Raw genomic sequence first — 13782 nt, 5'->3', positions numbered from 1 at the left:
GTTTCGGTGGTAGTGAACGTACGCCCTAAAAATTCCCCAAGTGCGCTTAAAAAAATCAGTGTCGAGTCAATTCTTAAAAATTTGGATACAATTTTCATGTTTAGGCCAAAAAAAAATTGATACCTTGTTTCTCCGCTCTGCTGAGCTTAAATGTTGACCCGGCCGGCCGCCTATCTACCCTATACATTACTTTTTTTAAAATCGTGATCAATTTCACCATAACAGACCCGGCCGCTATAGAAATGAACTGTTTATAAATTTTATCATATTTTACAAAAATGACCCAGCCGCTGCGGAGAAACAAGGTATCATTTTTGTTTAGCCTTAGATTGCTTTTCATTTAAAAAAAAAAAAAACATGAAAATGATTTATTTAGGTACCCAACACTTCATATTTAAGATCTGCCCTTTTTCAATAAGATTGTCGCCCTTTTAACTGTGAAAAAGTGCAATTTTTCTTGAAATAGAACTGCCCCTCAACAAAGCTTGGCATGGGCCTGTGCATTTATGTTGGCCTGTCTTGATATAATTGCTCATAGGTTTAACATTTCGGTTCATTGAATCATGAGGACACTGAAGGCAGCAGCTGATGTATCTTCGAACTATAGCTATCAAGGTGATGGTGATGGGTCTGTGCAATGGGATGCTACTGAGGGAAATGAGGATTCAGAGATGAATCACTAGTGGTATTTGGGTTACCACATTCAATTTCCTTTTCAGGTGCGGATCCAGAGGGGAGGGGGTTTTCAGGGGTCCTGACCCCCTGCTCGGCTACCCAAAAAAATTTTAATCGTTTTCTTAAAGGAATGTACTCAAGACAAAGCGGGCGAACAGTGCTACATAATCGGTACCATATCATCTTATGTTTGGCCAAACAATATGCCAGATAGGCCCCCTATCAGAGATTTTAGTCGCCGGTTTTGACATTCTTTATGAATTATGATTTTCACTATGAATGACCCAGTGCTTTGTGCCATCTGGTAGTACCAGAATTCCATCAATGCAGCCCACAGACACTTGAGTCAGTTATTTGCATACCAGACTTCGGAAAAGGGAAGTTAGGTTCCAATGCCAAAATTTTTTCTGGTAGGCCCCTATAGTGCAACCTAATCTTAATAAACTAAACGATTTATTGGAAATAACCAACTTGAAATTTCATCCCAAATAACATAGTAGAGTGATTCAGTCATAACAAACTTGGAATCTTGTCCAAAATAGGTAAATCCCAATACTTGAAGGCAAGCAAAATTCGAAATTATTTTGAAAACTTTTCAAATGTTTTTCTGGCAATATTTTTGAGGGTGTGCCTCAAACAAGTGTATCCTCAATGTCCCGAATGTTGTCTCAAATATTCAATTGTACGCATTGAGTACTTTCTGAAAAAGGCAGTCTGAAAGGGCATCAAGTGTTACTGAATAGAATGTGTTGAAAATTGAAGGCATCAGAATCGAATAATATTAATTGCAAGTAGATTATTTCAAGCAAAAATTATCAAAATTGTCCCGTACTGTGGAGGAAACTTCAAAATTTGTACCCTAATAGGTTGATTTGCAAAATTGAATTTCTGTAAATAGGCAAACAATTTTGTAATAGATGATGGTATCGGTAACAAAATACAGTCAACTTGGTTAATCTGTCTCCGGTTAAACCCTATAAGTGTTTATTCCATATAAATAAATTGGTCCCAACGTTATTCCCTTTAAAATTCTGTATCTAATTCGTACTCCATAATCCGTATTTTAACTTATTCTGTAGACAAATGCATGGTCCCGTTGTCCAATTTATATGTAAATCCTTATGTGTAATCCGTATCGGCTGTATCAACTGTTGGGAACATACACTTGAAGTGAAAAAAGTATAAAAACATCTGTAATCTAAGGCCACACCAAAAGAAAACCTTGCTTCACGGGCCCGACCGACCCGCTATTTCCCCATTTCAAATAATCATTTTCAGAATAAAATATAACTGCCTACCGACCCTTTTTCAAAATTTTGGGTGAAATAACTTTTTTCAAAAGTATATTTGTGGCCGACCGACTACCAAACTCTCCTTCTCATAAATATTTTTTTTTATCAAATCGTGACATCGGCACTGAGATCAACATCATAAAAACATTTTATCATATCGAATTCAAAATTTGATTCTGGAAATGGCACAGCCATGCTCAGACAACTTAGCTAATCGGACTTTGATGGCAACCTTGGATTGTAAAATTCCAGGAATTCCGTGAAATATGTTCAAAATATAGTTTTTTTATAGTTATTTTGTGGTCTACTAGCTGTTATGTTAATCATATTCCTGAATAAAAATTTAGTCCAGTAAAAATTATTTACGGCAACCTACCCACTGATAGAACAATAAACGATATTTTTTTCTATAAAAAGAAAAAAAAATGTCCTACCTACCCATTTTAGTGATTGCCCCGCCCGAGAAACAGGATTTTTTTTTGGTGTGGCCTAATGAGGTTAATGTGGTCAGTAGGAAATATAAGAAACTCTATGAAACACTGAAGTTAATCCATCATCAATGTCATAGTCTCAAGCTTCACTAAATATTCAGTATATTATCTGTCAATCAGCAAAAGTCCTTTGATGAATTACCCTCAAGTACATGGCCTGTGGGTTATCTGTACTAGACACACGATGGCTTCAAATAGTCCTACTCTACTGAAACCAGTTGGTTTGTGTTTCATCACACCAGGGGTTTTTTTCTTTTCATGTATAAATGATATCAAATGGATACTATGAACTTTTTATCCTCCCCCAACGGATCGTTAGAACGTGGTTCTACTGTTACAGTAGTAGTCGTCCACGGTTTGGGAATAACTAAACCAGCTATATATATACCGATTGTGCACTTACATCATAGTTTATACGGGCAATTACTAATAGTTAATTCTTATCAATTACGAATTATCTGTTATCCTTATATAACTTCATCCGTACTAAAAAGCTCAGTCCCTAGTGATACGGATTAACTGAGGTTGACTGTATGCCTAGTTACCAATATAATATGGAAATACTAAGTTATTTTACTATTCAACGCCCCCAGGTGACCATATGCAATGCCCAAAGACCTTGAAACTCATCATAATCATAGAACATGTCATGATCCACAACTTTGCAATTGATCATGGTAACAAAATATGCCTGCGTACCAATATAATAAGGAAATACTTTGTTATTCTACTATTCAACGCCCCCTGGTGATAATATAAAATAACTAATGACCTTGAAACTCACCACAATCATAGACCATGTCATGGGCTACAACTTTTTGATCAATAGTGGTAACAAAATATGCATAGGTACGAATATAATATAGAAATACTAAGTCATTGCATTGTTCAATGCCCCCTGGTGGCCATATATAAAACCCAATGACCTTGAAACTCACCACCACCATAGGTCATGTCATGAGCTACAACTTTCCAATTGATTGTGGTAACAAAATATGCTTAGGTATCAATATAATGTGGAAAAATTTTTTTCCACCTACGAATGAGTACTGATGACACCATGATGGCCACCATTAGCGTCATAATTGCCTGATCAAAAATACATATCTCGGGTGTGAAAGATCCCTTTTCAAAGAAAACCCATCACAAATTGCAATGAGAGATGGCAAACCAGTAGGAAGCTACAGGATTCAGAATTCAGGCCAAAATTGACACATTTTTGGGCACAAAAAAGGTCACCGAGCGGCCATCTGGAGTCCGATCGACCCAATTTTTCTCATGCAGATGGGCCATTGGGGGACACAAATATACATGAACGATCAGGGTAATTGATAAAAGCGTCTTCAAGATTTCCCTCGAAAATGTGTAAAAAGTGCTGATTTTGGCGAACAACAATGGCTGCCAGTCGCCCATCTTGAATCTGACCAGGCCAGTTTTTGGGCTGAAGATGTGTCTAGGGTATGTATAAACCAAATATCAAGACATTACCTTGAAGCGTCTTCATAACTTCCCAAAATAACTGGATTCCGTCCATGGACGGGCGGACAAAAAGTGAAGACAATAACCTGCTGGGACTGAAGTCCCAAGTGGGCTAAAAATGGTTGAAAATGACTTTCACTGTGCATCCTCCTTAACTTGAATCCTACAAACTCAAAAATCCGTTCAACTCAGTAAATTTTTTTCTGTCTCCTCTGGTTTTCTATTGAACGTCAACATACGTGGTTGCGTTTGTAGTCAACTTTTTTGCACCAAAAAAAGTTCACCACGGTAATACGATTCAAAGCAGCAGTTCATGATCGTTCATTTTTCTTCGCACCGAATAAAATTTTTGGAGGTACAAGGGAAAACAAGAATTATTTTTACAGAATTTATTTTCAGTTTAGCATCTAATTAAACAGTCAATCATTTAGGATCGGTACATAATTGGTTAATTTCTCATTAATGTTTGACCAATTTAGTGTCTAAATCCCCAACTCGAATTCTGCTTAACTCGCATCCTCCCTCAGTAGTGTATCGTACCTGATGGCATCGCTTACTCAGCCACAGCAAGAAGCACACTAGACCGGGTGCGCAGGTACATGTGCAGCTTTGCCGCTTGAGAACTTGCGGCACCAATCAGATTGTTTGTTGTATACGGTATATATATATATCGCTGAGGCAAATTTTCACAGAAGAACTATAAACGGGAAAAATAATGACTAAAATAAAACAGGATTTTCTGATTGGCTAATGCTGCGCATTTGGTCTAGTGTGGCAGGGTTTTGTACTGTGTCTCGATACCATCAGGTTCGAGTGCCAGGAGGATGCTTAACCCTTTCAATGCTGTGTATAAATCAGTGATGGATTTTGCTAGTACACCGCACTGCGGTGTAGACGCGCTATAGTGGTATTCCTGTTTGCTAGGGTGGAATTATTCAAAATTTTCAAATTATCTCCCGCATTATAGGGTATCAATTAAGCCAGCACTGAAAGGGTTAACTCGTTGATTTTTTTCTAGTCCCAATGAATTCGAGTCAGCTGTATAATGTCCCCTTTTTTCTTTGGTGGGGCAGTCAAAAATTATTGGCGAGTCCATACAAAATATGGATATTACTATTAGAAATAAGACTACATGACTACTGTTAATCGTGTTTATTTTGAACTACAGGTATTTTACAAATCGTTAGAACAATATACAGACGTGAAAAAAACACAAGATCTCCGAGTACACGTAACGCAGCCCAATGGAGTACATATTTAATGCCCATATCTACGAGAAAAAAAAAATCATCAAACATAATTTTTTAAATATTCATTGCTATATGGTATGGATATAAGATATTCAAATATACAACATACTTTTGAAATTCCCATTCCCTGTTGTCTAGAGGACAAACTTGACGAGTTTTTAGCCAACGACTAATACAATGGAAGTGGAATGCATGCTGCAATAGAAAGTCAGGAACATTTACAGTTACATTCAACATGAATTAAGAACCGTTCAGCAATGTTGTAAATCTTACATTACAAACCCCCCATGCCACTGTACACTCTTCACTTGTTGCTGATGCTTGATTTGCCTGACATTCAATACCTAAAAAATATGGTGGGTATATAATATAACTAGAATGTGGCAACGCTAGACGTATCTTCAAGGGAAAAATACTGAGGTAACGAAGCCCTTCATTTATTGATACCGTATCGTGATCAATTTTACCATAACAGACGCAGAGGCTATACAAATGAACTGATAACGAATTCTATTGCATTAAAGTATCCCGGCTGCTGCAGAGAAACCGGGTAAAGTCAACATCGGTCAATCCATCTCCGGTTAAACCGTATAAGTGCTTATTCTGTATAGATAAATTGGTCCCGTTTTTCAGCAACGTTATTGCCTTTAAATTTCTGTGTCCAATTCGTACTCCATAATCGGTAAGACTATTGTATTTGTGTCTCCCAACAGGGACATAATAATCTTGTGTAAACAAGTCAAACAATACACCCAGATAATATCCATACGTAAACAAGAGCCCTATGGGGCTTGACGCGACAGCTTCAAAAATTATATAAGACCTCAAAGACCTGGGCTTCGATGAACAGGCTTTTAAATCATTTCCAAGACTTTTTTTGCAGAAACTTGAATGATGAAAACACTTCTTTTTTCAACGTGGTGTTTTGGCGGAATTTCAGAAGGGTATCCGTGCTTCAAGTAGTTAAAAAGCCTGTCTCCACTTGAACCAAACAAACACACATTACATCATAGAACTCATGAGTTCTATGATTACATGTAATAATCACACATCATCCCTAGAATCCCGACGAAGGAATCTAAAACTGAGATCGTTTCCAGAACAGTTGCTGTACCAGTAGAGGAGAACCTCAAACCAGGAAACACGCCTACAAGATCTACAAACAGTACCAAATTCAGAGCATTCAGTACGAATACCGACGAATTCAAATTTTCATTCTTTCCTAGAACTGTCACCCAGTGGAATCGGAGTACTAAGGACGAGATGGACCTTACCTGCGCCACACCCGTTGCACCAGTGAACAATTACGATAAGCACCCACTCCCTGCATCACCAATACGCGGTGGACGCAGTATCATAATCAAGATTAAGATTAATATACGTGGTAGCGGGATTTCCCCAATGATTCAAATAGACATCTTCCGTACAACGTACAACACCAGGATGCTGAACGATTTCATCTATTACATACACTGTGTATGAAATTGAAATGAAGTTTGTTAGATGATTTATTATCATAAATTAAACAATTATCAAGATTCATTGCCCCTTTTTAGATTTCAACATAGTTGTTCATTTAGCCAATCAGCGTGCATTAAAAAAATATTTAGCCCGGGTGCGCTTGGTGGCGGAGGCTTTCTCTAACACACTTCACAGAGGTTCACACGCGGAGAAAATAGGCCACCCCAATATTTCATCTATTGACGATTCTTTTTCACTTTCACATGTGGAACCTGGCAATTTTACCTTCAATAATCATGGTCGGGCCTAGCCAACCAATATTCGCTTCAGATATGCCAGTTAGATGCGCGTTCTTTGATCACAGGTGCGTCGACGGGTATTACATTCACATTTACACTTTTGACAGGTACATGTTACAGGATAAAAACCACCATGTTACAGGATAAAAACCACTCGCAGTGAGAAGACTGCAATTTTTGCTAATTTTGAGAACTGCATAAACGGGGCTCATTCATCAAACTTAACGACTTGGGGCAACACTTTTGTCGGAAGATTTAAAAGAACGCTAGTTAAAGATGATAATGCGTGTTTGAAATCAAATTTCTCTCAGCTGTTTTAAAAGCAGCTTAGCGAAATTTCGCTGATAGCATTTTAATTTTAGTGGAAAGCCATTGCAGTATACAGCCCCTGCAGGCAGCGGAGCTGCCGCTAAAAATCGGGACATTTAGCCTGTGCTAAGAAATGCCTGCAGCCTGTATCTTAAACCTTTCATCTGTATACGTAATAATTAATGACTGGCTCTTAAAGGATGTTGTAATCGTGATACTGTACTTACAATGATCCATAATATGATTTCGACAGATGGCACAGTTGTCTACGACGATGTCTAAAATGAGAACAATATGAATATTAAATCATATTACTAACACTACTGGCGCAAAATGTGTCATTTGACAATAGTAAGAAGAATGGCGAAAGAAAATTGTGGCAAGTTTCTTTTAATTTTTTCTGGCATTTTTAAAATGACCCCAACCAAAGATACCCCTGAAGAGAATCATGTTCTTTGATGATTGCTTAGCAGTTGGATTTAGTGTTTACCAAAGGTGAGAACCCCCATTAAGCAGATATGAAGAGACAGGGATGGAAAAGATAAAAGAGAAAAACGTTTTTCACAAACCATGAAATACAAATCAAAGCTTGACCATCGCAGCCAGTTTCACCCGAAACAGTTAATCGAGATTTATTAATTAATTTCTATTCAGTTCCCCACTAGAGCACAGGCAGCGGGAAAGCAGGCTAACTCCCACCTGTTGGAAGGCATTAGAGTTAGGGGTATCGGGAAAAGCACAGTCCACCACCTAGGCCGGGACTCGAACCACGGACCTTTCGTTTGCCAGACGACTGCTCTACCAGTTGAGCTACCTGGGCAGACCGACGACTGTGATTTCCTGTGACCTCGTATTCCTTTATTCCTGGCACAGGCTGAGGTTAGGTTTAGAGATAGAGGTTTGGGGAACCAATTTGAATATTAATTAATGACAAGTGTGTTCTTCAGATTAACCCCCCGAAACAGTTAATCGAGAGCACGGGCAGCGGAAAAGCCAATGTAGAAGTTAAGTTATCATTGATCTGAAACAAATGTATCCCTGTTCAGTTACACTTACCCCATGCCCACAAAGCCACAGCATTCCACTGAAAAAGAAAATGTTTTAGACGCTAGTTAACATACAAATGAACGCAACATTTTTCTACAAAATTCAATACACCTAAATAAATCCAATCACTTTCAAAACTGATGTTTTTAAGATCAGAGATGAGAACGCCGACCTATAAAATCCGCGGTTTTTTTCTAGTGACGGTAGCCGTCAGTGCCCGCGAGCGCCGAAGGGGGGGGGGGGTTTGGGGGTCCTTCCCCAAGAAAATTTTAGAAATTTGAAAGCATTTTCCGAGCACTAAGAGCGATCTTGAACCCATGAACAATATTATATTTTGGAAGGTAATGGCTAGTTCCAATGTGGCACATCCTCATTCGATGACATTCAGCGTCTCATGCATTATGGGTCGAGCCCTGAATTATTGCGGTTAAAATGCGCCGATGAATGCTCACTAAAAATCATCACCCAATAGTGTAAAATATCTGAAGGCGTTCACCACACACACACGGCAACAGTAAGTAGGCCTATATACGTTACTACTGTGGCCGCGCGCGCGTGTCTGCAACCGATCGATAAAATACATACACATTCACCGTAGTAGATAATAAATCAGTGTTGCAATGAAGATGCATTGAAATGCGATAAAACGATAAGTAAAACAGGCACTGAACGCTTTTACGGTTCACCTGATTACCGATCGCGCCGGACCAATGGAGTGAGATCATCCCACCCCCCCCCCCCTATACTTTTACATCATTTTTGGACTATTTGGAAAATTGATATTTTTCAATACCGAAATCCGCGGGGAATTCTCATTCCTGTAAGATATTCATATGGTACTTGAAGATTATATCAATATGTAATTTGTTTGCATTCTATGTCAGTATAAACAAACTCGCTATCTGATACTTGTAGACCGTTTTTCACACTATATTGAAATCTTGTATATGGGGAAGGGTGAACCAACATCTGCTGCTGACATTGAAAAGTTCAAGTAGGTGTTTTCTAGGCATGGAATCCCCGGAGAAGTATTTACAGATGGCGGTAGTCAATTCATTAACAGCGAATTCGACACATTTGCTAAATCGTGGAATTTCTTTCATGATACGTCTAGCCCGCGATATCCACAGTCTAACGGAGCTGACGAAAGGGCAGTGCGGACTGCTTAGCACATCTTAAAACAAGATGATCCACACATGGCATTGTTATCATATCGCTCTACGCCGATAAAAGCCACAGGCTACAGTCCAGCTCAAATGCTATTTGGTATAAATCTACGAACGCGTCTTCCGACTAGTGAATCGCAATCAAAACCTAAATGGCCAACTATGCATAATATCAAAAGACATGACAGTAAATATAAACCAGAAAGAAACTTTCCATGATGGGTTTCTGTGTAATTGTTTCTGTTTCATTCACCGAACTCGCTGTCAAAAAGGCGATTCTCGATATAAATAGTAATGGGTTTTCCCCGCGGGATACCCGCTTTGGGAAAGGCACCTGAATCGATGCTACGAGTTCGAATCCCAATATTTAGACGTAATTTATTATTCTTTGAAATAAATTCTTAGAATTTCTATTTATGATAGGATGTGCAGGTTTTGATTTGGTAATGATGTTAATAAAAGTTAACCTCTTAAGGTATTGTTTTCTATCTATTATTTGTGACGGATTAGTTTCGATGCTCCTCACAACCCGCCCCACCACGTGTCACTTATTCACGGACACGCGGATTGTATCATTTGTAATAGGCCTACCACATGAAAGAGTCCATGGCCTACCGTAGAATAGTAGGGCCTACCGATCACGCTATGTGCGATGAAAGTAGTGTTTGAATAAAACAAATTTTTAATGAAATAAACATTATTTATCATAATTAATCAATAGATCAGGTGCCGCCTAAATAATTGTTTGTTTCGTGAAATTTGTACAAAACGTTGCGACTTCATCATGTCTTGTGACCCTGAAAATACTAGAAGAATCATCGGTAAGCTTATAAAACCGCGAGGTCAACATAGTAACAACAACTTCGGGGATTGAAAAAAAAACTCGAGAGAATTATTTCTTATACTGATGAGTTATACTGATGGGGAGTAGCGACCGTCATTGACACCGGTTATTTATCCATTCACTATCAAATGTGACGAGCCCAATAAATGATTGCGCATAGATTCGGCCTCTCAGCATTTAGCACAGCAGTTCCGAGGAGTGTTAAGACCGATCAGCGCGCGCACTATCTAAAACCGGTGCTAGTACGATCAATATCTACAGGTATATACGTGTTCAGTATTACACAGCGAGTACCAGTATGTTGATCGAGCGTCGTCGTAGCAACGCGCTATACAGCGGCTTGAACTAGCGAGTAACGTTAATTATCTTTTAACCAAATTAGAGCACTTATAACCATCGGAATCAAATATAAACCAAGCTGCACCATCTACATCAAGTACAGAATACCTGTGTGAAATTACAGAATTGTCGGTCAACACAAACAGCTTAAATCGTGTCATAAAGAAACATCCACAGACGGACAGACAGACAGACATGACGACGATGCCATAGATGGGTTCGTCTGACGACGAAACCCATCAACAAAACATGGCGTCATCATATAGCCTAATAAACACCATGGCGTTAAAGAATTACCCGAATTAGAATCTGGTCAAGTTGTATGCATAAAATAAGACACCGAAAAAACTTGGTCAAAGATAGGGAAAGTAATTAGAAAATATAAACAACCGCGATCATATTTGGTCAAAACTCAAGAGGGCTCCATATACAGACGTAATAGACGTCATCTCAAAGCCGTACAAGAAAAAATTCAACCGAAATATCACCTCTTGATTACCCGGACAACAGCAACGATCATAATAATCAAAATCCAAATATAAACGATGTTCCCGAAAACCAGAATCAAATTCATGTAAATAATCCAGGCTACAACCCAGATGATTATGTAATGGCTAGGTATCAGAGAATTACGCGTTCGAGGTCAGGTAAGAATGTTAATCCACCAGCGTACTATGGTAGTTAAAAGTTTATATCCCTGTCATATCACTCCTGTAGATTAATGACCAGAGTGTATTATATGTATAAAATTCTGAAAAATGGTACTACTGGTTAAAAGAATGAATGTAATCAAAAATGTGTATTTTGATGAAATGTATGTATAAGTTGATAAAATGTATGTATAGGATTTCAGGTCTAGGGGGAAAGTGCTCATACAAAGGTTTATTTTCGTCCCTCCTTTTGAGTGTCTATTTCACCCCTTAAAACACCATCAACTTACCTCAAACTGACTGTTCTGTAATCAGATGGAAGTTAACTATTGTTTGTGCATAAATTTGTAATCCTAAGTAGCTTTATACGATCGTAGTAGCTCAAAACTTTTGACTAGTCGCCTCAAAAAATAGTTTAAGTGAAACACCATAACAAATATGGCGGCTTTTCGTGGTGCATGGTGGGAGTGTAAATTACAGATTTGGACTTAAACTTGGACTGACATTGATGCCAATGCAGATATTATTCTTGTTTCAAATTCTTAAGGTTAAAATTGACCAAAATTTATGCGTTTTTTCGACAATAAATAACATTTAGAGTAATTTCAGAGACATATTGAATTTTCACATTTTATTAATTTAGTCCGTATTGGAAATCCCGATAGTGGCACTCAATTCAATTCAAATCAAATCAATAAACTCTCCGGTTCGCGATTTAAATCATCAAAATTTTTATTATAAAACATTTTCAAAGTCAACAAGGTAACTAATTAATTTATTTTAGTACAAAGGTTTGATTTGACACTAAAATCAGTTGTTGCATTGCAATTAACAGGAGTTAACCTCTATTAGTTAGTTACCTAATCGTTGGTGGTAAGCTTTTTATAATCGGATGGGCTTATACCAACGTTAGGGATGACAAGGACCAAAACACGGTTGAAAAAAGTAACACTTCAAAAATATACTTTCTATCCACTTCAGTCCACAATTAATGGCTTAATTCACAAACTAACACAGGTACCTTTCGAAATAATCCAATTCTATGTATGTTTCGAGTGATTAATCAACATTATTTTGAGAAATTAATTAATTTCCTTACAAATTTCGCCATTGGCCGCCATTTCTCTGTATTGCACATGTGGCATGATAAGACAAGGGGACCTACAAGGATTTAGATAAAACTTCCAAGACGAAACGACAATTTTTATTTTTGATGGTTTTCCAACCTATATTTCAAATCTTCGTGTTTTCCATTATAAATAATGAAATAATAAATTCTGGTAAAAGAAAAATGTGAATAAGTGTTGATTTCTTAATATTTTTCAATTTCGTCGTTTCGCTTCGTTAGTTTGTGCTGTTGTCCCGGCCTCAGTCCACAGGTGCCAGCACCTCCAGTAATTTTCAAAATGGCAGCTGTTGACTCTACGGAAATTTACTCTCACTTTACGGCCGATTTGCACATGGATTAAGATCGTCAGGTGAGGTGTTATAGGTATCAGACAAACTACGAATCTGTTGTGTGTCGATTACAACAAAAATTTGACGGATATCTTAAGAGACAATGAAATGCCAGGCAAATTACTCGTCAGTCAAATTGGCTGACGAAGATTTCATACAAAAATGACCTTCCCATTCCTGACTGTGGTTTGTGAAAATATCCGACCGTGAAACTAAACCACAGACAGGTTACTGACTAAACCTCTATATGATACTTTAGCGTCAGATGTTGTAGGGAACCGTAACAACGACTGAGGCGCTTTTACGAAACTGAATCTTTGTAAATCGATTTAATTTTCACGTTTACGGCACACGGTTTAGTGAATCGGATTTGGTAAATCAACTTGTTTATGGACGCGGTTTAGTAAATTGACTTAAATCGACTAACTTGCTCGCCGAGCAAGTTAGTGGCGATTTATTCAGTGAAATCCAACATGGCGTCCTCTTCGACCTCGGGCTTAAGGCATCTTTCGCAGACCATCATCTATCAATAATTCGGTCACCACTAACGCCCATTTTCCTACGAATTGCGACCTTTAAATTGATAAATTGATTCGACTCATTTACGAAAAACGATTCGATTTACTAATCCTTTTCCAACATCGAATCGGATTTAGCTAAACCGAATCAGATTCAATTTTGTAAAAGTGCCTCTGGTATTCAGGCTAATCTATTGACTGTTGTGTATGTGGAATTCAAGAATTCCTTCATGCCTATATATTATAATACTTTACTTGAACAGTTAAAGCTACAAATTTCGCAGGTTTTATTCGCAACTTTAGACCTTCATTTCTTAACCAGTTAACGCATCTTTATATCTCACCTTTTTGACTTCAAATCGCTTTTTGGAACCCTTTTCGGTGCTAGGAATGGGGGAATCATCATCAACTTCCATCGCAGCAGCCATAGCTTCAAAATTATAAACAACAGGTACTGAAACGACCAGAACACCAAATATCATGCCATAGACTAATTCAAAAAAG

The 13782-nt window shown here is 38.0% G+C and overlaps 1 protein-coding gene and 1 non-coding gene across 2 annotated transcripts; both read right to left on the bottom strand.

The window, feature by feature from the left end:
* Positions 1–5074: 5074 nt before the first annotated feature.
* On the bottom strand, positions 5075–13715 carry LOC141905824 (E3 ubiquitin-protein ligase RBX1). Its single transcript, XM_074794874.1, has 6 exons — positions 13623–13715; positions 8313–8340; positions 7484–7534; positions 5461–5531; positions 5297–5382; positions 5075–5207 (listed from the first exon to the last, which is right to left on the bottom strand). The coding sequence occupies exons 1-6, from the start codon at positions 13704–13706 to the stop codon at positions 5195–5197; spliced, it is 333 nt and encodes a 110-aa protein (XP_074650975.1). The 5' UTR covers positions 13707–13715; the 3' UTR covers positions 5075–5194.
* On the bottom strand, positions 8004–8076 carry Trnaa-ggc (transfer RNA alanine (anticodon GGC)). The gene has a single exon. It is a non-coding gene; the product is annotated as a tRNA-Ala (tRNA).
* Positions 13716–13782: the final 67 nt, after the last annotated feature.

Source organism: Tubulanus polymorphus, chromosome 5 (genome assembly GCF_964204645.1).
Source record: "Tubulanus polymorphus chromosome 5, tnTubPoly1.2, whole genome shotgun sequence".
NCBI lineage: Eukaryota > Metazoa > Nemertea > Palaeonemertea > Tubulaniformes > Tubulanidae > Tubulanus > Tubulanus polymorphus.
The sequence above is the reverse complement of the archived record's forward strand: the minus strand, read 5'-3'. Positions and strand labels throughout refer to the sequence as shown.